Consider the following 27,078-nt stretch of genomic DNA (forward strand, 5'->3'; position numbering starts at 1 on the left):
AAGTGCTGGGATTACAGGCGTGAGCCACTGCGCCCGGCCTCGAATTCCTGACCTCAGGTGATCTGCCTGCCTCGGCCTCCCAAGGTGCTGGATTACACGCATGAGCCACTGCACCCGGCCTAAAGTAAAAATTATAGCATTCCCAGCACTTTGGGAGGCTGAGGTGGGCAGATCATGAGGTCAAGAGATTGAGACCATCTTGGCTAACACAGTGAAACCCCATCTCTACTAAAAATACAAAAAATTAGCCAGGCGTGGTGGCATGTACCTGTAGTCCCAGCTTCTTGGGAGGCTGAGGCATGAGAATTGCTTGAACCTGGGAGGTGGAGGTTGTAGTGAGCCGAGATGGCGCCACTGCACTCCAGCCTGGGCAGCAGAGCAAGACTCTGTCTCCAAAAAAAATTTTTACTTCAACTGTCATACATAATTTAGAAAACTCAAAAGGAGAAGAAAATCTTATTGTATTTGCCCATATTTTTACTTTCTGTGTTTGTTTTTTCTTTCTAATTTTCCAAGGTCCCTGTTTTATTGTTTTCTTTCTTTTTAGAGAACTTCCTTTAGCCCTTTCTGGGGGAAGGCCTACTGGTGACAAATTCTCTTAGTTTTCCTTCTGAGAATGTCTTGATTCCCCCTTGATTCCTGAAGGACATTTTCACTACGTATAGCATTCTGAGTTGATAGGTGTTTTTTTGTATTCGCTTTTTGCATGAAAAACATTTTGCCACTTCTGCTGGCCTCTGTGGTTTGCGGTGAGAAATCTGCCATTCAAATGATTTTTCGTCTTTAGGTAAGGTGTTTTCTCTGGCTGCTGTCGAAATTTCTTCTCTCTTTAGTTTTCAGAAGTTTAACTGTGATGTGTTGTCGCATGGATTTCTATGGGTGTATTCTGTGTAGTGTTTGCTCAGCTTCTTGAATCTACAGATTTTTCTTGCCAAAGTTGGCAAGTATCCAGCCATTACTTCGCTAATTACCTTTTCAACCTGGCCCTCTTTATTCTCTCCTCCTGGAACCCTGATTACACAAATATTAGATCTTTTGTAGTATTTCCACAGGTCCACAGGCTGTTTTTAATTTTGTTTTCAATCTATTTTCTCTTTCTTGTTCAGATCAGGTAATTACTATTGTTTTGGTTTTTTGTTTGTTTGTTTGTTTTTTGGAGACAGTCTTACTCCATTGCCCAAGCTGGAGTGCAGTGGTGCAATCTCAGCTCACTGCAACATCCGCCTCCCAGGTTCAAGTGATTCTCCTGCCTCAGCCTCCCGAGTAGCTGGGAATACAGGCACGCACCACCACACCTGGCCAATTTTTTGTACTTTTAGTAGGGATAGGGTTTCACCATGTTGCCCAGGCTGGTCTCGAACTCCCGAGCTCAGACAATCCACCTGCCTCAGCTTCCCAAAGTGCTGGGATTAAAGGTGTGAGCCACCATGCCCAGCCTTATGTCTATTGTTCTATCCTCCAGTTCAGTTATTTTTTTTCTTCTGTCACTTCCATGTCTTTTTTCCCTCCCAGCTTCTGTTGGGAAAAACGTCACTTCCATTCTGTTATTGATCCCATCCACTGAGAGTTTTTAAATTTAGTTATTTGCATTTTTCAGTTCTAAGACTTTTGTTCTTTTTTTTTTTTTTTTTTTGAGACAGAGTCTTTCTCTGTTGCCCAGGTTGGAGTGCAGTGGCACGATCTCAGCTCACTGCAACCTCTGCCTCCTGGGTTCAAGCGATTCTCTTGCCTCAGCCTCCCAAGTAGCTGGAATTACAGGCGCGAGCCACCACACCTGGCTAATTTTTTATATTTTTGGTAGAGATGAGGTTTCACCATGCTGGCCAGGCTGGTCTCGAACTCCTGACCTAAAGTGATCTGCCCGCCTCGGACTTCCAAAGTGCTGGGATTACAGGCGCAAGCCACTCTGCCTGGCGGATACCTGAGCTAAAAATACAAAAACTTACCCGCGTCGTGGCGGGTGCCTATAATCCCAGCTACAGGGGAGGCTGCAGAAGGAGAATCGCTTGAACCCAGGAGTCGGAGGCTGCAGTGAGCTGAGAGCTGAGATTACACCACTGCACTCCAGCCTGGGCAAGAGAGCAAGACCGTCAAAAAAAAAAACAAATCTTCAATGCCTTCCCATAAGATCTGTAATAAAATCCCTGCATGCTCTGGCCCCTGCCTGCCTCTCTGACATCTCTTACTACTTTCTGCTTGCTCAGTAAGCTCCAAATTTATTTACTCAACACATGAGCACATACAATGTACTAGTTTTTGTTACCAATAAACAAATCAAAACTCCCTTTTCTTGCTGAGGACACACAAAAAACAATAATCCTAATACACGAGTAAATGTCAAAATATGTTTGTTAGGAGATAGGGTCTTGCTCTGTCACTCAGGCTGGAGTGCAGTGGTGCAATTTCAGCTCACTGCAGCCTCGAATTCCCAGGTTCAAGGGATGCTCCCACCTCCTTAGCTTCCTGAGTAGCTGGGACCACATGCCCAACTTAGAAAAAATATGTTAGAAGGTATATGTAAATTGGATGGGAAGTAGATCATGTAGGGCCATTTAAAGGATTTCAGCTTAAATGTCACTCTTCACAGAAACCTTATTTAATCACCCAATTTACTGTTGCCTCCTCCTCCCCTCAATCTCATTACCTTGTTTTCTTCATAGCACTTATTGATACCTGAGACTTTTTTTTTTTTTTTTTTGAGACAGAGTTCCACTCTGTCACTCAGGCTGGAGTGCAATGGCACAATCTTGGCTCACTGCAACTGCCACGTCCTGGGTTCAAGCAAATTCTCCTGCCTCAGCCTCCCAAGTAGCTCGGATTACAGGTGCAAGCCACCACACCTGGTTAAATTTTGTATTTTGGGTAGAGACAGGGTTTTGCCATGTTGGCTAGGCTGGTCTCGAACTCCTGATCTCAGGTAATCCACCCACCTCGGCCTCCCAAAGTGCTGGGATTACAGGCATGAGCCACCGCGCCCAGCCAGAGACTTTTTTCAATGCGGCATTTTTTATTAATTTATTATGAGATACGGTCTCACTCTGTCACCCAGGCTGGTATGCAGTGGCACCATCTCAGCTCACTGCAACCTCCATGTACAGGCTCAAGTAATCCTCCCCACTCAGCCTCCACAGTAGCTGGGACTACAGGCATGTGCCACCACGCCTAGCTAATTTTTGTATTTTTTGTAGAGACGTTTCACCATGTTGGCCAGGCTGGTCTGGAATTCCTGGACTCAAGTGATCCAGCCGCCTTTGCCTCCTAAAGTGCTGGGATTACAGGCCTGAGCCACCCCGCCTGGCGGATACCTGAAACTTTTTTCTTTTTGACATAGACTCTCGCTTTGTTGCCCAGGCTGGAGTGCAGTGGCGTGATCTCGGCTCACTGCAACCTCCACCTCCCGGGTTCAGTCCATTCTCCTGCCTCAGCCTCCCGAGTAGCTGGGACTACAGGTGCCCGCCACCACGCCCGGCTAATTTTTTTGTATTTTTAGTAGAGATGGGGTTTCACCATGTTGGCCAGGCTGGTCTCTAACTCCTGACCTCAGGTGATCTGCCCACCTCGGCCTCCCAAAGTGCTGGGATTACAGGCTAGAGCCAGCTCCACTGGCCCTGAGACTTCTTGATGTATTTATTTCTTGACTTGTGTATTATTCCCTAACTAGGGGTTTATTTGACTCTGTTATTATGTCTCTTCTGTTTAAAATAGAACCTGGTAAATATCAATACTTTTATTGAATGATGGATAAATATGTCTTCAAGACCTTAATTTACAATGGGTTTCTAGTATTCCTGTCAGGGCCTGTAGGCACACAATAAATTAACAACAGAAATTTTAACATAAAGTCATTAAAACTTTGGCTAAGAAAAACTTTGTAGGGTTCTTGTAGCCCTTTGAGGTCTCATACAATATTTCTTTCCAAGTCTGGATAAAGCTGTGGTGGTGTTTTCCCGGATCTGTTGTTGCTGTTTATCACTAACAAACAAATCGCAATTCTTTCTCTTTTATTATTTTTTTTTTGGGGAACAGAGTCTTGCTCTGTCACCCAGGCTGGAGTGCAGTGGCTAGATCTCGGCTCACCGCCACCTCCGCCTCCCGGGTTCAAGAGATTCTCCTGCCTCAGCCCCCCCAGTAGCTGGGACTACAGGCGCGTGCCACCACACCCAGCTAATTTTTGTATTTTTAGTAGAGACAGGGTTTCGTCATGTTGGCCAGGCTGGTCTCAAACTCCTGACCTCAGGTGATCCACCCGCCTCAGCCTCCCAAAGTGGCTCCCAGGCGTGAGCCACCGCGCCCAGCCTATTCTTTCTCTTTAGCAATAGAGTCAGCACACACCATTACTCGCCAGTTATCTTTTAAGAGAAAATACAAGGCTTCAAATACACCTGTACGAGATCTAAGAGTGCTCTGGCAGAGTCACACCTCTGCAAGTTTAGAGATGTCAAAGGCAGTCCTGGTCTAGCCAGAAATGGGAGAGTGACACAAAGTACAGGTGCTTGGGTTGGGCGCGATGGCTCACTCCTGTGATCCCAGCACTTTGGGAGGCCGAAGTGGGAGGATCGCTTGGGCCCAGGAGTTCGAGACCAGTCTAGGCAACATAGTGAGACCTTGTCTCTATTTAAAAAAAAAAAAAAAAAAAGCGGCTCTAGCACTTTGGGAGGCCGAGGCAGGCGGATCACCTGAGGTCAGGAGTTCGAGACCATCCTGGCTAACATGGTGAAACCCCGTTTCTACTAAAAATACAAAAAATTAGCCAGAAGTGGTGGCAGGCTAATCCCAGCTACTCGGGAGGCTGAGGCAGGAGAATCGCTTAAACCAGGGAGGCGGAGGTTGCAGTGAGCCGAAATCGCGCCATTACACTCCAGCCTGGGCAACAAGAGTTAAACTCCGTCTCAAAAAAAAAAAAAAAAAAGAATGCCTCACAAAAATTCAAGAAATACAGCGACTGCAGATGGGTCGGTTTCACTACAGCACAAGCAGCGGAAAAAGGACCCAGATCGGGGAGAAATCACCCCACAAAGATGACAACTGAGGAATGAGGAGTGGGGACTGACACACGCTACGGTGAAACCTTGCACCACGACCAAAGGCGGTCCTAGGACTGCGACTATGCGGGCGCAGAGGCCACCCCCCAGGCTTGGCGGGTGGGTAAAGTCAGGGCTGGGGGCCTGCTCAGTGTGGCCTTAGGGAGGAACTTCGGGGGCCTCCTCTCTCCCCATCGAACCCCTGAGCAGTTCCCGAACAGAAATCAGAGACCAGACGGCGCCTGGGCCCCAGCCCTCCCACGGGGACTGCACCTTGGGCCTGGCTCGGAAGCGGGTCAGAGTCTGCGAAAGACCAGCGAGGACTCTCGGGTTTCGGGGCGGGCGGCGGGCGCCCACCCCCGCCAGCACCGGGAGCCGCGCGGCGACCCGGCGAGCCCGGCAGGCAGGACAGGACTGCGGCGCAGGTCTGGCTCAGGCGGAGGAAGCAGCCGCCGCCCCAGCTGACGGAGGGCGGTCGGGGGCTTCCCAGAGGAGGCGGCAACATCGAGCCCTTTCGAACGTTTCCACCCGGCTAGCTCACGTAGCCTCGGCACGGCCCGGCCCCGCCCCACCCACTCCGGCCACCGCCCCCTCCCCGGCCTACACTTCGCGGGTGGGGCGACCTGCGACAGCCCCTTTAAGAGGCGTGGTCACGTGCTCCGCCCCCACCTCCCCCTCGCGCGCCAGTAAGGGGTGGGGTGCAGGAGGAGGTACCGGGGAGGTGGGGGGAGCGAAGTGTGCGCTGCTGCGCAGACGCGGTGGTCGGACGACAGACCGTGTGTTTCCAAAATGGCGGCAGCGATGGATGTGGATACCCCGAGCGGCACCAACAGCGGCGCGGGCAAGAAGCGCTTTGAAGTGAAAAAGGTTGGGTCTCGCCAGCGCCTTCCTCAGGGAAGCTAGAGAGGCGCGGATCTGGCTGGCAGGCCCGAGGATGGTCGAGGCGCGGAGTAAAGGGTTTCATTTCAGGGCGTTCCTGGGACCGGGTACCACGAAAGGAAGCCGGGGGGGCGGGTCTTAGAGTTGATCGGCGTGACGGCGGCCCACTGTTGGGGGAAGTGTTGGTTTCGCTCTGAGGCTAAGGGGCCAATCACAGAGCTGATTATTGAGATACGCGGGGTTGTGACTTGGCGGCGGGAGCCAAGCGCTTGAGCTGTCACTGGAGTGGTTGAGAGGTGGGGGAAGGCCAGGGTGGGGTGGGGTGGGGTGGGGCGGGTGGAATGGGGAGTCCAAGCGAATGCCGCGGTGGAGGATGGGGCAGTGCGGCGAAAGCCTGGAACCTGAGGTCCTACCGCATTGGAGGCCTCTGAGGAGCCCCCTTGGTGATCTTGCTCCGCCCCTTTTTGAAGCTTGGGGTCCTCACTTGGAGGGATCCAGACTTGGTCCTCGCTGAACCGAGGCCTCCATTAACCCCATCTCTGGGCCTCACACCGCCTGGTTAGAGTCTGGAGTGTAATGCTTGGCTCTTCTGAGACGTCTGTTGGCTTTTCACACAACCACCCCACTCTTGGGTTCTCGGTCACGTCCAGAATCTCCCCCTTCCAAAATAATAATAAAAAGCATGGTGGAACCTATTAAGAAAATCCGAGCCCAAATCTTATGGCATTTAGGGAGGGTTGAGTACTAGTCGCGAATGACTTGGTAAGCGTGGGAAAGCAAAAATGGAACGTGTCTTTTTGCATGAAATGCCTTTTAGTGGTTTGCCACAGTTTGGGAGAACAGTGTGGATTCCCACCTAACATGAAAGCTGTTGAAAATGGAGATTCTGAAATAGGGAAGATATTCCTAGAAAATCTGGCTAAACCCTGACAATATCCCTCGTGCTTTTTGGTGTCTCATTGTGGCCACTGCTGCTCAGTTACGGCCAGCAGCCATATTGAGTAATAATAGAAGTAAGGGCTTTTCCTCCAAGTTGAAGCTGTGATGTGAAAAGTGGTGAAGAAGTTACTAGGCACTGAGAATGGGGTTTGAAAGCGATGAAGGTTTGGGAGTATTTGTAATTGAGGAAGCCAGAGTTGAATCAATGAAATGCCACTTTTAGTTAAACTCTTACTGGAATTATTATCTTAATAGAAGAGTCTAAACATATAAAAGTTGCGAATATCAGTTTATTTTATGGTAAGAATCAAAATTCTAGTGAATTGTAGAATTTTTTATGAAGTAATCTAAGATTTAAGTGATGACCTTGTTCTGTGTACTGACACAGGTAGTTAATTATCCAGCTTATCCCACGATTACCCATTTTATGATCCAGTCATTATCTTAGTTCATTCTGTTCCCTAGCTTTCACTTCATTGCTCATGCTTCCAGAGCTGCCTGGTAGAGCAGATACTTATTCAGATTTTGAGCTCTTCTGCAACTGCCACCAAAACCTGCACAGAAATTCAAGTTTGTGCTTTTTTTTTTTTTTTTTTTTTTTTTGAGATGGAGTCTTACTTCGTCGCCCAGGCTGGAGTGCAGTGGCACGATCTCGGCTCACTGCAACCTCCATCCCCCAGATTCAAGCGATTCTCCTGCCACAGCTTCCCAAATAGCTGGTATTATAGACACTCGCCACCAGGCCTGGCTAATTTTTGTATTTTTAGTAAAGATGGGGTTTCGCCATGTTGGCCAGGCTGGTCTCGAACTCCTGACCTCAGGTGATCCACCCGCCTCGGCCTCCCAAAATGCTAGGACTATAGGCGTGAGCCACTGCGCCGGCCAGACTAAATTATTTTAAACTATAAGAAACAAATTAAAAGATGACATTAATTTTTGTGTTCATATACTCAGCCTTTTGGAGGAATAGGAGAACATATGTGTAGTCTACTGTTGTCTTTGGTATAATAAGATTAACGTAATATCCAAAAACTTTTGTTTGGTGGTTCCCTGTGGCCAAAGAGATGATAACTGCAGCTGCAGCCTGAAGTCCTAAAGAGTGTGTGTGTGTTATAAGGAGAATGCATTGTTCCCTCTTTTTGTCTTTGCAGTGGAATGCAGTAGCCCTCTGGGCCTGGGATATTGTGGTTGATAACTGTGCCATCTGCAGGAACCACATTATGGATCTTTGTAAGTAATTGGAGGAGGATGGGAGGAAGTTGAGAAGGTTGCAGAGATTGTGGCTATCTTGATGTGACTGATTTTCTTCTTCACAAGGAGATAACAAGCCTACTCTGAGCACTCGGTCTTCTGTATCTAGTCTGTTGGTGTGTTTGAAATAGAGTAGTTTTTTTATGATGTCCTGGAGGCATACGCAGCTCTCAGAATAAATCTACTCAATCTAAAGATGGCAGGGACACATTTAGAATTAATTGTGGACAACAGGCACTGTTGATTTTTCCTGCGTATCTTCCATCTTGTATCTAGACTCAAAGGTAGAAATAGTGAAAGAAGGAAAATAAACTTTGAGCTAAAATATTCTGAGGCCAGGTACAATGGCTCATGCTTGTAATCCCAGCACTTTGGGAGGCCAAGGCGGGCGGATCACTTGAGGCCAGGAGTTGACCAACCTGGCCAACATGGTGAAACCCTGTCTCTACTAAAAATACAAAAATTAGCTGGGCGTACTGGTGCATGTCTGTAATCCCAGCTACTTGGCAGGCTGAGGCAGGAGAATTGCTTGAACCTGGGAGGCGGACGTGGCAGTGAGCCGAGATCACACCACTGCACTACAACCTGGGCAACACAGCAAGACTCAAAGTCTCAAAAAAAAAAAAAAAAAAAAAGTCTATCTGAGCTAATTTTTGCTGGTCATTGTTTACGAAGGAAAGAAGCCTAAGGAGTGAGGATTTTGTATGTTAGGCCCAAACATAATAAAAAGGAAATCATTGCCAACATCTAAATAAATAACTAATTGCACTAAAGAAATTTCATTTAAATCTCCACATATTTTATTACATGTAGTGGTCAGCACAGTGATCCGATTATAGTCTTTGATGGACTGATTTCCTGTCCTTGTAGTAGAAGGGACAAGAATGTTGATCACACCAGGAACAGTTGAGGATACTTTTTCATCTGGGAACTAAAATGATTTGTTACTGAGGCCAGAAATGGAGGAAAGAAACTTCAAGTTTCTAGAATTGGAATTATAGGAACTTATTTTTTAGATCACCCACCTGCCTTTACAACTTCGTCTTGAATCACTCCTGCTCACTCTGTTAGTTTATCTGGATACTTTTTTTTTTTTAAACTGACCGCGGTGGCCAAAGCAGCCATGGCCCCTGGCCGGTTTTCCATTTTTTTTCCTTATTCTGAGATGGAGTCGCCCAGGTTGGAGTGCAGTGGCGTGATCTCAGCTCACTGCAACCTCCGCCTCCCGAGTTCAAGTGATTCTCCTGCCTCAGCCTCCTCAATAGCTGGGATTACAGGCACCTGCCACCACACCCAGCTAATTTTTGTATTTTTAGTAGAGACATGGTTTCACCGTGTTGGCCAGGCTGGTCTCAAACTCCTGACCTCAGGTGATCTGCGCACCTCTGCCTCCCAAAGTGCTGGGATTACAAGCGTGAGCCACCACGCCCGGCCTGCTTTTCCATTCTTAAGTGTCCATGCTCTATTTTAGAGCCCTTACATGGCCTAGTCTTTTTTGCCTAGAATATTCTTCACCTCTTCTCTTCCTTGGTTTTGTCGCACTGTCCAATCTGAATGTAAGCCAATACAAACACATATATAATTTTAAATTTTCTTTTTCCTTTTTTTTTTTTTTGTTTTTTTCAGAGACGGGATCTCGCTTTGTTGCCCAGGCTGGTCTCGAACTGGCTTCAAGTGATCCTCCCACTTTGGCCTTCCAAAATGTTGCAATTATAGGCATGAGCCACTGTGGCTGGCCTGAAATTTTCTAGTACCCACATTCATAAAGTAAAAAGAAAATAAAAAGGTGAAATTAATCCATTTTATTTAACCTTTTATAGCCAAAATAGTTTTATTTCAACATGTAATTGATGTAAAAAAAATGAGATATTTTACATTCTGTCTTTGTACTATCTTTGAAATTCAGTGTGTATTTTAAACTTACAGCACATCTGGATTCAGACTAGCCACATTTCAAGTGCTCAGTAGTCACGTGCTTAATAACTACTTTATTGTGCAATGTAAGACTAACCCATAGTTGAGCTTTAGATCTTATCTTAAACTTGCTCAGATGTTTTCAACTTGGAAAGCACGAATCAAATATTTTCTGTTGGAAAGCAGTCATGGCTTATACTGGTCATGTATTGCCCTTGGCTTCTTTGAGCTTTGATGCTGTTTATCTCTTTACACTACAGCCAAGGGAGATCAGCACCTACCATAATGTTTAATATAGATGACGTGAACCCATCACAGAAAAACATATGCATGGTTTCAAATGTGTTTGGGTGGGGTCTTTGATTACATGCTTGCCAGTTTCTCGGCCTTGCATTTTCTCAAGGAGTTACACCCAGAGAAAATTTTACTTTCTTGGGGCTCTGTTTTGAAAATAGTTAATGATTTTTAATGATTTTATATAACCCTGATTTTTTTTCTCTGTATTTTAAGTCAGTGTATATGTGTCTCTGGATATGAGAGAATGTACTTCTTAAAAGGACCACAGAAGACAGAGGCGATCCATATTCTGACTTCTCTTAGAGTGAAATGCTTGAGACATCATATTAGGCTTTCAGTGGGATACCTGTTTTGTTTCATAATATATTTTAAATGTCAGATGAAGTAGGATATTGAAATCCTATAACAAAAACTTATGAAAGTATTTTCTAAGTCCTGTCTTTTATTTATCCAATGAATATATCCTGAGCATCCTGGTAGGCACCAGGATAAAACAATGACTGAGATCGGGCAGATCTTTACCTTTTTTTTTTTTTTTTTTTAAGACAGAGTCTCTTGTTTGTCGCTCAGGCTGGAGTTCAAGTGATTCTCCTGCGTCAGCCTCCCGAGTAGCTGGGACTACAGGTGTGGGCCACCTTACCCGGCTAATTTTTTGTATTTTTATGAGAGACAGGGTTTCACCATGTTGGCCAGGCTGATCTCAAACTCCTGACCTCAGGTGATCCGTTCACCTTGGCCTCTCAAACCGCTGGGATTACAGACATGACCCATTCAAACCCCTGGCCTCAAAAAAACCACCCCCCTTGGCCTCCCAAAGTGCCGGGATTATAGGTGTGAGCCACCACGTCCGACCTCAAGTCTTTACCTTTAAGAAACACACTGTTAGGCCAGGCGCGGTGGCTCACGCCTGTAATCCCAGCACTTTGGGAGCCCAAGGCGGGCGGATCACGAGGTCAGGAGATTGAGACTATCCTGGCTAACAAGGTGAAATCCCGTCTCCACTAAAAATACAAAAAATTAGCTGGGTGCGATGGCAGGCGCCTGTAGTCCCAGCTACTTGGGAGGCTGAGGCAGGGGAATGGCGTGAACCCGGGAGGCAGAGGTTGCAGTGAGCCGAGATCGCGCCACTGCACTCCAGCCTGGGTGACAGAATGAGACTCCGTCTCAAAAAAAAAAAAAAAAAAAAAGACACTCTTAGGCCGGGCGCGGTGGCTCATGCCTGTAATCCCAGCACTTTGGGAGGCGGAGGCGGGGGGATCATGAGGTCAGGAGATCGAGACCATCCTGGCTATCACAGTGAAACCCCATCTCTACTAAAAATACAAAATTAGCCAGGAGTGGTAGCACGCACCTGTAATCCCAGCTACATGGGAGGCTGAGGCAGGAGAATCTCTTGAACCTGGGAGGCAGAGGTTGCAGTGAGCCGAGATCCTGCCATTGCACTCCATCCTGGACAAAAAGAGCAAAACTCTGTCTCAAAAAAAAAGACACTCTTGGCCAGGTGAGGTGGGTCACACCTGTAAACCCAAGAGTTTGGGTGGCTGAGGCAGACAGATCACTTGAGCCTAGAAGTTCAAGACCAGCCTGGGCAACATGGCGAAACCCTGTCTCTACAAAAAATTAGCCAGGCATGGTGGCTTACGCCTGTGGTCCCAGCTACTTGGGAGGCTGAGGTGGGAAGATCCCTTGAGCCCGGGAGGCAGAGGTGACAGTGAGTCAAGATTTCGCCACTGCACTCCAGCCAAGGTGAGAGAGTGAGACCCTATCTTAAAAAGAGAAACACTGTTTATTTTTTATTTTTATGTATTTTTTTGTTAGAGATAGGGTCTCACTCAAGTGCCCAGGCTGGTGTGCAGTGGCACAGTCATAGCTCACTACAGCCTTGACCTGGGATCAAGCAGTCCTCCTACCTCAGCCTCTAAGTAGCTGGGACCACAGATGTGCACTACCACACCTAGCTAATTTTTTTTTTTTGGAGGCGGAGTCTCACACTGTCACCCAGCTGGAGTGCAATGGCACGATCTCGGCTCACTGCAGTCTCCACCTTCTGGGTTCAAACGATTCTCCTGCCTCAGCTTCCCAAGTAGCTGGGATTACAGGTACCCGCCACCACACCTGGCTAATTTTTTGTATTTTTAGTAGAAACGGGGTTTCACTATGTTGGCCAGGCTGGTCTTGAGCTCCTGACCTCGTGACCCACCCATCTCGGCCCCCAAAGTGCTGGAATTACAGGTGTGAGCCACCGCATCTGGCTGCTAATTTTTTGATTTTTTATAGAGATTGGGTGTTGCTGTGTTGTCCAGGCTTGTCTTGAACTCCTGGACTCAAGCAATCCTCCTGCCTTGCCCTCCCAAAACACTGAGCTTACAGGTACGAGCCACTGCCCCTGGCCACACACTTTTATTATAGACACTGAGGAGAAGTCTGAGTGTCATAACTTAAAAAAAAAAAAAAAGGATTTATATGGGAAAAGAACTTAGCAAGTAAAGAAAAAAATGGATTTATCATATTTATAAAGACAATTTTTGTTAAAGATGAAAGTAGGAATCTAGATTTAGCAATGGCTGTATTTTAATAAATCTTGTCTGGCCTTAAATGAGTAATTATATACATAGCTCTAAGTAAATAAGAATGATTATGGCTGTGCCCCAGTCATTCTGAAGACTTCCTCTTTTAAGTCCATATTGATTCTGCATGCCCTCCTGTACCTTTGTATTTATTTTATTTTACATTGTCTCCTTTCTTGGTTGTATTAAGGAGTTGCTGAAAAATCAAATATGCTAGGTTTTATTTTCTCTATTACCTCTGGTAATCTTATTCCTGATGACGGGGAATCTTCATCATCTTAGACCCAGCCTTGGCCTGGAAGATGTTAGTATCTACCTAAAACTACAGATCCATCAGTATTTGGTTTAGTTTGGTTTGGTTTGGTTTGGTTTAGTTTGGTTTGTTTGAGACAGAGTCTTGCTCTGTTGCCTAGGCTGGAGTGCAGTGGCATGATCTCGGCGCACTGCAACCTCTGCCTCCCAGGTTCAAGCTATTCTCCTGCCTCAGCCTCCTGAGCAGCTGGGACTGCAGGTATGCACCAGCATGCCCAACTAATTTTTGTATTTTTAGTAGAAATGGGGTTTCACCGTGTTGTCCAGTCTGGTCTCTAACTCCTGACCTCGAGTGATCCACCCGGCTCTGCCTCCCAAAGTTCTGGGATTACAGGCGTGAGCCACCACACCCGGCCCCGTCAGTGTTTTGAAAGTGTAATCTGTCTACTCTTGAGATGAAGCCATTGCTTCCTTAACAGTTCTTTGGTGGTACAGCGTTTTTATCAAAGCTTAAAGGTCCCCAAGCTTTATAAATCATGTGATAGGCTTCTGCCTTGGCAGGGGTGTGACATGAACCCGGTATGTGCCACTGTCTACCTGTTCTGGGTTGACAGTGAACAGTTCCTGCCCCTGTTTAAACTAACTGGACTCAACCCCTGTACTTACTCTCTGCAGCAAAAGCTGGAAAACGTTTGTATTGAACACATTTTACACTAATATTTAATCATTTTCCCTGCTATATTCCCTTCTTATTTGGCACTCTAGATTGCAGTAATATCCCTCCTATATATTTTTGTTCTTTCTTAGGAATTTTGTAGTAAAGAATGAATCTGGCTGGGCGTGGTGGCTCACGCCTATAATCCCAGCACTTTGGGAGGGCCAGGGCGCGTGGATTGCGTGAGCTCAAGAGTTCAAGACCAGCCTGGGCAACGTGGGGAAACCCCATCTCTACTAAAAATACAAAAAATTAGCCAGGCATGGTGGTGCATGCCTGTAGTCCCAGCTACTTGGGAGGCTGAGGCGGGAGAATCACTTGAACCCGGGAGACAGAGGTTGCAGTGAGCCAAGATTGCACCAGTGCCCTCCGGCCTGGGGGGACAAAGCTAGACTCTGTCTAAAAAAAAAAGAATGAATCTTGGTCAGATGCAGTGGCTCACGCCTGTAATCTCAGCACCTTGGGAGGCCGAGGCAGGCAGATCACTTGAGGTCAGGAGTTAAAGACCGGCCTGGCCAACATGGTGAAACCCCATCTCTACTAAAAATACAAAAAAATTAGCTTGGTATGGTGGTGCACACCTGTAATCCCTGCTACTTGGGAGGCTGAGGTGGGAGAATAGCTGGAACCCGGGAGGTGGAGTTTGCAGTGTGGAGATTGTGCCACTGCCCTTCAGCCTGGGCAACAGAGCGAGACTCTGTCTAAAAAAAAAAAAAAAGAATGAATCTGTATTTGTCCCGTATTTCTTCTATTTATAAAAATAGTTTTTGTTTGCTTGTTCAAGTACCAAGAGCCTAATTTGCACTTGGCATAGAAAGACCAGGTCCCTGCTCTGTGGGAGCTTTGAGTTGAGGGGGAAGGAGGGAGGTCAGGTATGTAAAGAGATACTCATAATTGATGTGTTAAGAGTGCCTGAAGGAGAGGAAAATGACTCAGGGTGGAAGAGTCAGGAAAAGCTTCAGTCAAGAAGTAGGGATTTAAGCTGGGTCTTGAAGGGTGGGGAGGACTTGAGAGTGATAGGAGGAGGAGCATGTTCCAGGTATGGCAGGGAGGAAGGAAAGGACTATACCATGAAGGGAGCCTGAAGGATTCTTTAGGTTAGTAGTGCCATGGCCACAGTCAAAAGAAAGACGCAGATCAAATTTAAACGTGATAATGTACCTTCAAACAGTTTTGATTTTCACTTTAATAATTGTGGCTCTTATTTAGCTAATTTTATAATACGCAGTCTTCCTCTAAGTTAGAGGATCCAACTTAAAGGACATCATATTTACTTTTCTCTGCCATTCTTTTAATTATAGTAGTGTATTCCAGTTTCAATAAGTTCTTAAATACACTGCATAGACCCTAGATCCTTTTTTTGTTTGTTTTTAAATGGAGTCTCGCTCTTTCACCCAGGGTAGAGTGCAGTGGCGCGATCTCAGCTCACTGCAACCTCTGCCTCCCAGGTTCCAGCGATTCTCCTGCCTCAGCCTCTCTAGTAGCTGGGATTATAGGCATGCGCCACCCACCACACCCGGCTAATTGTATTTTTAGAAGAGACAGAGTTTCGCCATGTTGGCCAGGCTGGTCTCGAACTCCTGACCTCAGATGATCCGCCTGCCTCGGCTTCCTAAAGGGCTGGGATTACAGACATGAGCCACCACGCCCGGCTGAGCCACCGTGCCTGGCCTTTTTTTTTTTTTTTTTTTGATACAAGGTTTTGCTCTGTCACCTAGGCTGGAGTGCAGTGGTGCGATGATGGTGCACTGCAGCCTCAACTGCCTGTGCTCAAGCCATTCTCCTGCCTCAGCCTCCTTAGTAGCTGGGACCACAGTCATGTGCTACCACACCTGGCTAATTTTTTTATTTCTAGAGATGAGATGTTGCTGTGTTGCCCAGCCTGGTCTTGAACTCGTGGGCTAAAGTGATCCTGCTGCCTTGGCCTCCCAAAGTGCTGGGATTACAGGTGTGAGCGACTGTGCCTGGCCCAATTTTTTATTTTTATTTTATTTTATTATTTTTATTTTTATTTTTTGAGACAGAGTCTCTCTCTGTTACCCAGGCTGGAGCGCAGTGGTGCGATCTCGGCTCACTGCAAGCTCTGCCTCCCGGGTTCACGCCATTCTCCTGCCTCAGCCTCCCGAGTAGCTGGGACTACAGGTGCCCGCCACCACTCCTGGCTAATTTTTTAATATTTTTAGTAGAGACCATGTTAGCCAGGATGGTCTCGATCTCCTGACCTCATGATCCACCCGCCTCAGCCTCCCAAAACGCTGGGATTACAGGCGTGAGCCACTGGGCCTGACCCCAATTCTTTATTTTCATCAGTTGACAAACCAAGTTACTCTGTAGTGTGAATCTGGCTAGCAAAAGTAAGTGCTTTGCTTTCCACGTGTGTGTGTGTGTGTGTGTGTGTGTGTGTGTGTGTCTGCCTCCTGGGTTCAAGTGATTCTCCTGCCTCAGCCTCCTGAGTAGCTGGGATTACAGATATCCATCACCATGCCTGGCTAATTTTTGCATTTTTAGTAGAGAGGGGGTTTTGCCATGTTCGCCAGGCTGGTCTCGAACCCTGACATCAAGTGATCCGCCAGCCTCGTCCTTCGAAAGCGTTGGGATTGCAGGCGTGAGCCACTACTCCCAGCCTTTTTTGGTTTGTTTGTTTGTTTGTTTTTTGAGACAGAGTCTTGCTCTTTTGCCCAGGCTGGAGTACAGTGGTGTGCAACCTCTGCTCACTGCAACCTCTGCCCCTTGGGTTCAAGCAATTCTCCTACCTCAGCTTCCCAAGTAACTGGGATTGCAGACATGTACCACCATGCCCCGCTAACTTTTGTATTTTTAGTAGAGATTGGGTTTTGCCATGTTGGTCAGGCTGGTCTCAAATTCCTGACTTCAGCCTCTCATAGTGCTGGCATTACAGGTGTGAGCCAACACGCCCAGCCCACTTTCCACATTTTCGAAGAGTGAAAAGAAAAAAGTATTATCATGGTATCTCTTCCCCTAAAACCACACATGCCCATTAACATCAAGTTTTGTTTTTTTTTTAATAGTTTTATTTTTTTATTTTTTATTTTTTTGAGACAGAGTCTCACTGTGTCACCCAGGCTAGAGTGCAGTGGCGCAGTCTTAGCTCACTGCAACCTCGGCCTCCCAGATTCAAGCAATTCTTCTGCCTCAGCCTCCTGAGTAGCTGGGACTACAGGCGCCCACCACCACACACGCCTGGCTAATTTTTTTTTTTTTTTTTTTAAGTAGAGACGGGGTTTCGCCATGTTGGCCAGGATGGTCTCAAAGTCCTGACCTCATGATCTGCCTGCCTCGGCCTCCCAAAGTGCTGCGATTACAGGAGTGAGCCATTGCACCTGGCCTACTCCTGGCTAGTTTTTCGTATTTTTAGTAGAGACAGGTTTCACCATGTTGGGTGGGCTAGTCTTGAACCCCTGACCTCGTGATCCGCTTGCCTCAGCCTCCCAAAGTGCTGGGATTACAGGTGTGAGCCACCACGCCCAGCCATAGTTTTACTGTTTTTCATCTGTAGTAGTTTGAAGTAATTCTCCCCTATTAAATAGTTTCTCCTGAAGCTTTTTATTCTTCAGAAGGGAGACTCCATTTAGTTACTATGATCAGAGAAAGCAAATTATGCATTAGTAATTCTTGTTCTTTGAATATTTATCCCCAGTTGTGCTTTACCCATCAGATCTTGATCTCAGTCAAGAACTCATCGCAGGCCGGGTGCGGTGGCTCGCGCCTGTATTCCCAGCACTTTGGGAGGCTGAGGTGGGCAGATCACCTAAGGTCAGGAGTTTGAGACCAGCCTGGCCAACACGGAGAAACCCCATCTCTACTAAAAATACAAAATTAGCCAGGCATGGTGGTGTGCGCCTGTTAATTCCAGCTACTTGGGAGTCTGAGACACGAGAATCACTTGAACTTGGGGGGCGGAGGTTGCAGTGAGTCAAGATTGCACTATTGCACTCCAGCCTGGGCAACAAGAGGGAAACTCCATCTCAAAAGGAAAAAAACTCAGTCTAGGCAACATGGTGAAACCCCATCTTTACAAAAAATACAAACAATTAGCTGGGTGTGGTGGCGCGCACCTGTAGTCCCAGCTACTCAGGAGGCTGAGGGAGAATCACCTAAGCCCAGGAAGTCAAGGCTGCTGTGAGCCATCCTCATGCCACTGCACTGTAGCCTGGGCAACGGGAGTGAGATGTGCATTTCCCATTTGTTACTCTTTTTAAACAAGGATAGGAAATTGTCAGAAAGCATACTGTTATCTCTGTCTTCTCTGTTCTTCCTTTCCCATATTCATTAAAAAACAATTATGGCTAATTAACCACTTGCGAATTGTTTTGGCTGCTATAGAGTGAAACGTTGCTGCCCCCAAGGTCCAGTGATCCTGTTGCTCTTGTTCCCACAGGCATAGAATGTCAAGCTAACCAGGCGTCCGCTACTTCAGAAGAGTGTACTGTCGCGTGGGGAGTCTGTAACGTAAGGAAGCATCTTTCCCTGTCAGCATGGCTTGTAAACATATTTCTACTTTTCCTGCTTTGCTAGTCTTGAAAATAACTAGGGAAAAAAATGACTAGTCCACCTTTCTCCCAAAAGGTATACAAATAGTAAAAAAGATTTTAAATCATAATACTATTCACCTGTTACAGGGTAAAAATTACAGTTACTGCAAAGAGGCACTTATTTGTCTTAATTATAAAGTGGACCCAGTTTTGTTAACAGTATTTTGGGGCTTCCTCTGTGGGAATTGCCTTCAAAACCTACGTGCACCCTTTGGAATATTCTCTTGGTAGAACTTTGTACCTTTGAAACAGACTTTCTTAAAGACCGGGTGTCTAATGGAACTAAGTTTGATGAGTAAATTGAGTGTTCAAGTCTCTGTGTATGTGTGTTTTAAGTGTGGCATATGTACTGAGATAGGATTTTTGTTTAACATGGCTTATGCCGGAAATGTTTTATGTAGCTTTATTGGACTGAATGGCCTTCCAAGAGTGTGACAGCTGTGAAGGATAACAAAGATCAAATATGTTATTTCTAGCATGTGTTAAAAATTCATTCTTTAAGCGGTAAAGTCCCAGTCACATGAGCTAAAATTGTCTTGTCAGGGCCTCCTGTGTCATGGGGACAGAATACCCACAGTTCCCAGCATGACACAGGGATAAGAGATTCTAGAGTCAGACCACCATTCCCTGTCTTTGTGACTTACTTGCTAAGTGATGTTAGGCAAGGCGTTTAACATCTCTAATCCTGGGTTCCCTCATGTAAAATGCGGCTGATAGCGGACCACATAAAATTGTAATCAGGATTAGATGATTTACGTTAAAATGTGATTAAACAACTCCCGGCACATAGTAAGCACAAGTGCTTGTTAAAAAAAATCTAAATAGGCCAGGCGCGGTGGCTCACACCTGTAATCCCAGCACTTTGGGAGGTTGAGGCGGGTGAATCATGAGGTCAGGAGATCGAGACCATCCTGGCTAACACGGTAGATCGAGACCATCCTGGCTAACACGGTGAAACCCCGTCTCTACTAAAAATACAAAAAATTAGCCAGGTGTGGTGGCAGGCACCTGTAGTCCCAGCTACTCGGGAGGCTGAGGCAGGAGAATGGTGTGAACCTGGGAGGCGGAGTTTGTAGTGAGCCGAGACCACACCACTGCACTCCAGCCTGGGCGACGAAGTGAGACTCCATCTCAAAAAAAAAAAAAAAACTAAATAAATACAAATTTGAGGTAGAGGTGTTACTGTGTAGACGGTGTTCGCAGTAGTTTTTCCTGTTGGCTTGCAACTCTTTTTCCTACCTACACTGGTTTTTTGTTGTTGTTGTTGTTGTTGTTGTTTTTGAGATGGAGTCTCACGATGTGGCCCAGGCTGGAGCGCAGTGACACGATCCCAGCTTACTGCAACCTTTACCTCCTGGGTTCAAGTGATTCTCCTGCTTCAGCCTTCTGAGTAGCTGGGATTACAGGTGTGTACCACCACATCCTGCTAATTTTTGTATTTTTAGTAGAGATGGGGTTTCGCCATGTTGGCCAGGCTGGTCTTGAACTCCTGACCTTGGGGCGATCTGCCAGCCTCGGCCTCCCAAAGTGCTGGGATTACAGGCATGAGCCACCGTGCCCAGCCCCTACCCACACTTTCTGGTACACCTTCTTCCATCTCTGTTGGGACCCTTGGCCAGGCTCATAGTAGACCATGTTGGCCATGGGGGAGCTTTAATCGTTTATGGGGATAAAGGAAGTATATTGGGCTCTTTGCCCTCTCTGGCGTACAGAGATATACTAAGAACCATGTTCCTTTATGTGGAAAGAAAAGAGAGTGAACATCCCCTTAAATTTGGCTAAGGAGAGATTCTCTCAGAGAGCCTGCCGTAGAAGAGAGCCAGCATGGTGTGGCAGAAGCCTCTGGATTAGTCCTGGGTTCTAGTTCTGGGTCTTCTACAAACCAGCTCCAGGAATTAGGCAAGTCACTTGTCTGGGTTTCGGTTTCCTGTCTGTAAAATGAAGATAAAAATATCTGTCATGCTTGCCTGCCAGGGTTGATGTGAGGCCTCAAATGAGGTAATACATGTCAACATCTTCTGTAAACTGTCAAGTACTATAAATTTATCTTCTGTAAATTGTACTTTGACCACTAAATATATCCATTAATACATCTTAGTAAATGTTCAGGGGTGCTGTCACCTCCCTGACACCTCATTTACAGCCCCCTTTTCCCCAGCGCTTGGTATTCTCTGACTTAGTTGGGCTATACCAGGACACTGTACTGCTGCAAAGTGCTCAGTGTGTGAGGTGGGAGAGGGAGAAGCTGTTGAATACCCTTCGGTGAGCCCGACCCCAACACCTGGTGGTTAAGAAAAATGTCTCTGTTTCTGCCTTTTGGAAATTTTGCTTTTTCTCTTTTTCACAGTGAGTTATACAAGAGTCAGCAGAAAAGGGATCTTCCAAAAGGCTGTCACTCTAGGAGAATATTTGTCCTCTTGGGTATCCCTAGTGTACTAGCTGTGGATTCTGCTCTTAATTACTGAATTATATTTTTGTCTTTGTCAAAAGACATTTCACAAGATAATAATCCATATTATATAATCCTTTAAGTTCCATACATACTTTGGGAGACGTACTGACCAGATTTCAGTTGTTATTAAATGAAGCTTGTAAAGCTTTTGTTGTTTTGTTAGGGTGAGTATTTCTCTCCGTGCCCCACCACAGTGCACCAATCACAGATGAAATGAAGGAAGCACTTGCTGCGTCTGTCCTAATACGCACATGAGCAGGGGGAGAAGTGCTCATTGCAGAGGCATTGTGATTAGCATCTGCGTGTCATGAGCCCACACCAAAAAACTGCACGCAGATTGTCCTTTTCCCAAATCTAAGCAGACTTCTAGCTCCCTGTCAGTTACCAGTGTTCTTGGTACTCTTGTCTTTTTACTTCTTGTCTTGATTATGAAATAAGCCTTTTGATGCTCTTTAGGCTGCTTGTGTGCCGTTTGTCCCTCATAAGAATACTTCCTTTTACCCCAATTTTCTTTTATCTCATTCCCTAAGACAAAGTCCCTCACCCATTAAAGGCACGTGAAGTACTGAGCTCTTGTAATACCAATATGTCTGTGAATAAATCTAGAAATGAAGTTTCTTTGACCAGAGCTGAGCTGGGTGTGGGGAGGTTGGGGAAGTGCCCGTCTCAGTTCTGGGTGAATGGCAGTGACCATGCACTTCTCTACCAAGGGCTGGGGAGAAGGCTCTGCTCCTACAGGTCGCATTCTCCAGGGGCAGGAGGGTGGGAGGGAAGCTAGAGACCAGGAATGGGGATATTTGAAATCTGCATCGATCAGGGGCCTCCTTTCCCAAAGAAAGTGGAAGTATCCCCTTAGAGGCTGAATGGGACCAAGGAGCCACATTCCATGTTCTCTTAAATAGAAGAGAGCTCAGTGCTAGCACATACTCCTGTGCTTCCTGAATGATTTCCTTTAGTAGTAATGACATTTCTAACAAATGCTTTGTTGGAAATATCCTTGCATCTAACCAATAATCAGTTGTTGAACTTTGCCTCTCGTTGTCTCCTTTTCTTTTCTTGCCCACTATATGTCACCCATGCCACTACCCTGTGGGACCTGTTGTCGCTCGATGTCTGAGCCTGCACAGAGTTATTTTTAATAAAATATATGTTTTCTTTCAGCATGCTTTTCACTTCCACTGCATCTCTCGCTGGCTCAAAACACGACAGGTGTGTCCATTGGACAACAGAGAGTGGGAATTCCAAAAGTAGGTATCTTTGGTTGTTTTGACGGGGCTTTTTGACTTGCCTCAGGCTGAAAGGAGCGTGGTCTTGGGGGATGCAGACATGATACATGCCTTGTTTTTTTTAAAACTAGTTTTTGGTTACTTAAGCTAGGACTTATCTTTATGGAAAATGCAAAAAGGATTAGCCAACATTAGACATTTGCAGCCTAGGGTTTCCCAACCTTTTTTTTTTTTTGAGACAGAGTCTCGCTCTGTTGCCCAGGCTGGAGTGCAGTGGTACTATCTTGGCTCACTGCAACCTCCACCTCCCAGATTCAAGCGATCCTCCCACCTCAGCCTAGCAAGTAGCTGGGATTACAAGTGTGTGCCACCATGCACAGCTAATTTTTGTATTTTTTGTAGAGATTGGGTTTCACCGGTGTTGGCCAGGCTGGTCTTGAACTCCTGATCTCAAGTGATCTGCCTGCCTCGGTCTCCCAAAGTGCTGGGATTACAGGTGTGAGCCACCATGCCCGGCAGGTTTCCCAACCTTTTAAGGTCTGTGAAAGTAGAAAATGTGATAATCTATGAACTCTTAAATATTTCCAGAATTACATCCTAATGAGGCTCCATGGACTACCTAATGTCAGGTAGCTTTGGGCTAGACTTGTATCCACTTACCATATTTCACTGGTTTATCTCACACTGATTAATTCTGATACAACATTTATGGCTATCCTGATCAGATTTTATTGTTATATAAATAAAACATGAGCTGGTAAATTTTTAAAAATTTAAATGGTTGAAAGGGTATACCACAAAATATGAATTTCCCACTGTAGGCCCCTGCTCCGGCTTGCTGGAGCTAGCCATCAGCGACAGGACAGCTTCTTAGGAGATTTTCTGACTCTCTCTTATATGTCCCAGTATTTACATGGTTGTGTGTGTATATATATTTTTGTTAACACAAATGTGAGTATCCTATACAGTAATTCACTTTTTTTTTTCATTTTGTACATTTTGGAGATTTTCCCTTTCCACAAATAACAAACTACCTCATTTCTAATGGTTGCAGAGTATTTCTTTATGTAAATGTACCTTAACTTTTTTCTTTTTTTATTTGTTTGCATGTTTTTAACATTTTTTATATTTTTTAAAAAGTCAGTCCCTGGCCAGGTACGGTGCCTCACGCCCGTAATCCCAGCACTTTGGGAGGCTGAGGCGGGTGGATCACCTGAGCTTGGGTGTTCAAGACCAGCCTGGCCAACATGGAGAAACCCCGTCTCTACTAAAAATACAAAATTAGCTGCGCATGGGGGCACATACCTGTAAACCCAGCTACTTGAGAGGCTGAGACAGGAGAATCGCTTGAACCCAGGAGGCGGAGGTTGCGGTGGGCTGAGATCGCACCATCGCACTCCAACAGGAGCGAAACTCCATCTCAAAAAACAAAAAAGTCAGTCCCTATTGGTGGACATTTGCGTTTCCAGTTTTTCACTGATGCAAGCAATGTGAAGGGAGAAACATCCTTATACATGAAGCTTTGTGTAAATGTGTAGCTGTATCTGGAGCAGTAATTCCTAAAAGAGGAATTTATGGGTAAAGAGTATGGCTGGGCTTGGTGGCTCACATCTGTAATCCCAACACTTTAGGAGGCCAAGGTGGGCAGATTGCTTGAGTCCACTAGTTCGAGACCAGCCTGGCAACATGTTGAAACCCCATCTCTACCAAAAAATAGTAAATTAGGCCGTGCCTGATGGCTCATGCCTGTAATCCCAGCACTTTGGCAGGTCGAGGCAGGTGGATCATTTGAGGTCAGGAGTTTGAGACCAGCCTGGCCCACGTGGTGAAACCCCGTCTCTACTTTAAAAAATACAAAAATTAGCTGGGCGGTAGTGGTGCATGCCTGGAATCCCAGTTACTCGGGAGGCTGAGGCAGGAGAATCACTTGAGCCTGGGAGACAGAGGTTGCAGTGAGCAGAGATCATGCCACTGCACTCCAGTCTAAATGACAGAGTGAGACCCTGTCAAAAAAAAAAAAAGAAAGAAAATTAGCTGAATGTGGTGCCATGCACTTGTAGTCCCAGCTACTCTGGAGGCTGAGGTGGGAGGATGGCTTGAGCCCAGGAGGCGGAGGTTGCAGTGAGCTGAGATCATGCCACTGCACTCCAGCCTAGGTAATAGAGCCAATTAAAAAAAAAAAAAAAAAAAAAAAGGCCAGGCACAGTTGCCCGTAATCCTAGCACTTTAGGAGGCTGAGGCGGGTGGATCACCTGAGGTCAGGAGTTCAAGACCAGCCTGGCCAACATGGTGAAACCCCCTCTCTAGTAAAAATACAAAAATTAGCCGGGCATGGTGGTGCCTATAATCCCAGCTACTCAGGAGGCTGAGGCAGGAGAATCATCGCTTGAACCCGGGGGCCCAGAGGTTGCAGTGAGCTGAGATCGTGCCACTTCAGCCGGGGCAAAAGAGCAAAACTTCGTCTCAAAAAAAAAAAAGAATGAATATTTTTGTTTTTGATAAATAGTGTCAGGTTTTCCATTCCTAAGAATACACACTAATTTATACTCCCTCCAAACAGTGAAGCAGAACTCCCCTTTCTTCATTTCCTGCCAGTGCTTGATTATACACTTTTTCCATCTTAGCCACTCTGATAGGTGGCAATCAGTATTGGATTTTCATTTTTGAATTTTCAGTAAGGTTGGGCAATTGTTCATGTTTTTATATCTCTTACGCTTTTCTGTGAACCGCTGTGTTCTTCCTGCACGGTGCTTTCTTTTGAATTATTGGTCATTTTCTTTACTGAATTTTTTTATGGGAAAGGAGTTTTTTAAGTATGTCTTTATTAGGCTATACTTGGTTTAAAAAACAAAAAAAATAGGATTCTTTTGTTTGTGAAATGTTTAGAAATCCATTATTGGTGCAGTGATTTTGCCTTTGAAGTCAATAATTTATTTTGGTAAAACATTTGGAAGTCTTATCAATGCGTATTCAGTTTTTAAGAAACCTGCCAAATACTCAGGATCTGAGTGGTACTGTTGGGCTCCCTTCAGCAAAATGTATGCTAAGTACCGTGTAAAATATAAAAACGTTTGAGATGGTCCTCCTTGCCCTTGGAGCTTGCATTCTACAGGGAACCATAACAGGAATACATGTCAGGGCAGAGGACGTTTCTAAGTTTTCAGGGGGCCTTTGTAATTGGCTCTGCCCTACAGCAGGCTCAAGGTTCCATTTTAGACCAGAATGGTCTCGTTTTGCTGGTACATGTGCCCAGGGCTAAATCTAAGAATTGCGGGGGTATGACGAATTCCTTTCCTGGGGCTTTGACTCTGCCACTCTAACTGGTGACTTTCCCAGGTGGTAGTTATCAGTGCATTGGAAAAACAAATTCTTCAGCTTTCTTTAATCTGATAGGATTGTTCTACAGCCCATCTCACATGCTAGAGCCTAACCTATGTGGAATTTGGCACAACAGCCTTTTTAAAGACAATATTCAAGTAGATTTCTTATGAGAAGCTGTGATCCAGAGTTCAGTGCCCTAGTTTCTATCCATATAACAAATTATTTTAATCAGGTTAACTGCCTAAAAAGATCCAGGACAAAAGATAATAATGAGGGATCTTGTGTTCAAGAAATCTGTTTATATGGGGAAGAAATTCCTTGGCCTTGTTTATTTATTTTTATTTATACATATATTTTTTGAGACAGAGTCTCACTGTGTCGCCTAGGCTGGAGTGCAGTAGTGTGATCTCGCTTCACTGCAACCTCCAACTCCCGGGTTGAAGCAGTTCTCCTGCCTCAGTCTCCTGAGTAGCTGGGATTACAGGCACCTGCCACCATGCCCTGCTAATTTTTGTATTTTTAGTAGAGACGGGGTTTCACCATGTTGGCCAGGCTGGTTTTGAACTCCTGACCTCAGGTGATCTGCCCACCTCAGCCTCCCAAAGTGCTGGGATTACAGGGGTGAGCCACTGCACCCGGCCCCTTGTTAATTTTTATAATCTTCTTAGAGCCAAATTTTGGTTTCTGGGGAAAACATAAACCTCCAAAATCCACGCCTAGCTTCTCTTCTCTTTGTATAGAGCTGAATGTAATCAGAGTTGTAATTGGAGCTGATGACAGATTTTGAAATTGAAGGCTGATCAATTGCTATTCTCATTATTAGCTTTACCCTAAACATGCCTGAGTACTGGAGTTCAGGTGAAAATAGGCCGCCATGATCAGGGCAGCCCGAAAATTCAAACTGTCTGAGCCCCTGCTGGGAGTGAGCAGGTGGAGCTCCCTTTCACAACCACCAATGACTTTTCCCTCTCACCTCCCTAATACCACCAGGCAGCTACTGGCACCTGTCAGGTGGGCATGGTTGAGTCAGAGGGAGAGCCTGTCCCTAAGAGGGGGCAGTAGGCAAGAAGTCCTTTAGGATGGGGAGGGGAAAGGGGAATCACAGTGACAGCCAAGCTAGTGTCAGTGTCGTCACCCAATCCTGGAGCACACTGTGATCACTTAGGTTCTCACTAAAGTTGCTCATGTGTTTAAGCAGGTTTTATGTCTCAAACAGGAAATTACCATGGAATTAATCAGAGTAATTTGCTTTGTCTTTCAGGTATGGGCACTAGGAAAAGACTTCTTCCATCAAGCTTAATTGTTTTGTTATTCATTTAATGACTTTCCCTGCTGTTACCTAATTACAAATTGGATGGAACTGTGTTTTTTTCTGCTTTGTTTTTTCAGTTTGCTGTTTCTGTAGCCATATTGTATTCTGTGTCAAATAAAGTCCATTTGGATTCTAGAACGGATGCTCTCTCTTGTGTATGTGAACAAAGTGGACATAAATGAAGAGTCTCCCCTTCCAAGGCTGAAAACTCAGCTTTCGAAAGTGAAATGTTTGTTCATCGGGGCCAGAGCAGGGTTGTCCTCTGAGCGCATCACTTAGTCACAAGGAACCCGACAGCTCAAGGCAGAGTGTGGATCACCGGCACCCGAAAACAGCAGTCAGCCCTTCTTTCTCCTGTGTGACAGCAGTGGGCAGCCGA

At 45.8% G+C, this 27,078-nt stretch overlaps 1 protein-coding gene across 3 annotated transcripts; it reads left to right on the forward strand.

Annotated features, from left to right (window-relative positions):
• Window positions 1-5,596: 5,596 nt before the first annotated feature.
• RBX1 (ring-box 1) lies at window positions 5,597-26,837 on the forward strand. Of its 3 annotated transcripts, none has more exons than XM_002831181.5 (5): window positions 5,597-5,888; window positions 7,991-8,069; window positions 18,235-18,305; window positions 22,002-22,087; window positions 26,649-26,837. In XM_002831181.5, exons 1-5 carry the CDS (start codon window positions 5,811-5,813, stop codon window positions 26,659-26,661), a joined length of 327 nt encoding a protein of 108 aa, XP_002831227.2. In that variant the 5' UTR covers window positions 5,597-5,810; the 3' UTR covers window positions 26,662-26,837. The 3 variants fall into 3 exon arrangements, with proteins under 3 accessions (XP_002831227.2, XP_024095822.1, XP_054399488.1); XM_054543513.2 differs by having other exon boundaries at window positions 5,731-5,888; window positions 18,235-18,338; XM_024240054.3 differs by lacking the exon at window positions 18,235-18,305 and having other exon boundaries at window positions 5,727-5,888.
• Window positions 26,838-27,078: the final 241 nt, after the last annotated feature.

This window comes from Pongo abelii, chromosome 23 (assembly GCF_028885655.2).
Source record: "Pongo abelii isolate AG06213 chromosome 23, NHGRI_mPonAbe1-v2.0_pri, whole genome shotgun sequence".
In the NCBI taxonomy this organism is placed as follows: Eukaryota; Metazoa; Chordata; class Mammalia; order Primates; family Hominidae; genus Pongo; species Pongo abelii.

Bases quoted from the DNA above. Each gene is read 5' to 3' on its own strand.
- RBX1 (XM_054543513.2), top strand. From the start codon at position 5,811: ATGGCGGCAGCGATGGATGTGGATACCCCGAGCGGCACCAACAGCGGC. The intron at 8,070-18,234 runs GTAAGTAATTGG...TTGTTCCCACAG, and splicing joins GAACCACATTATGGATCTTT to GCATAGAATGTCAAGCTAAC. The intron at 18,339-22,001 runs GTAAACATATTT...GTTTTCTTTCAG, and splicing joins TTTCCCTGTCAGCATGGCTT to CATGCTTTTCACTTCCACTG.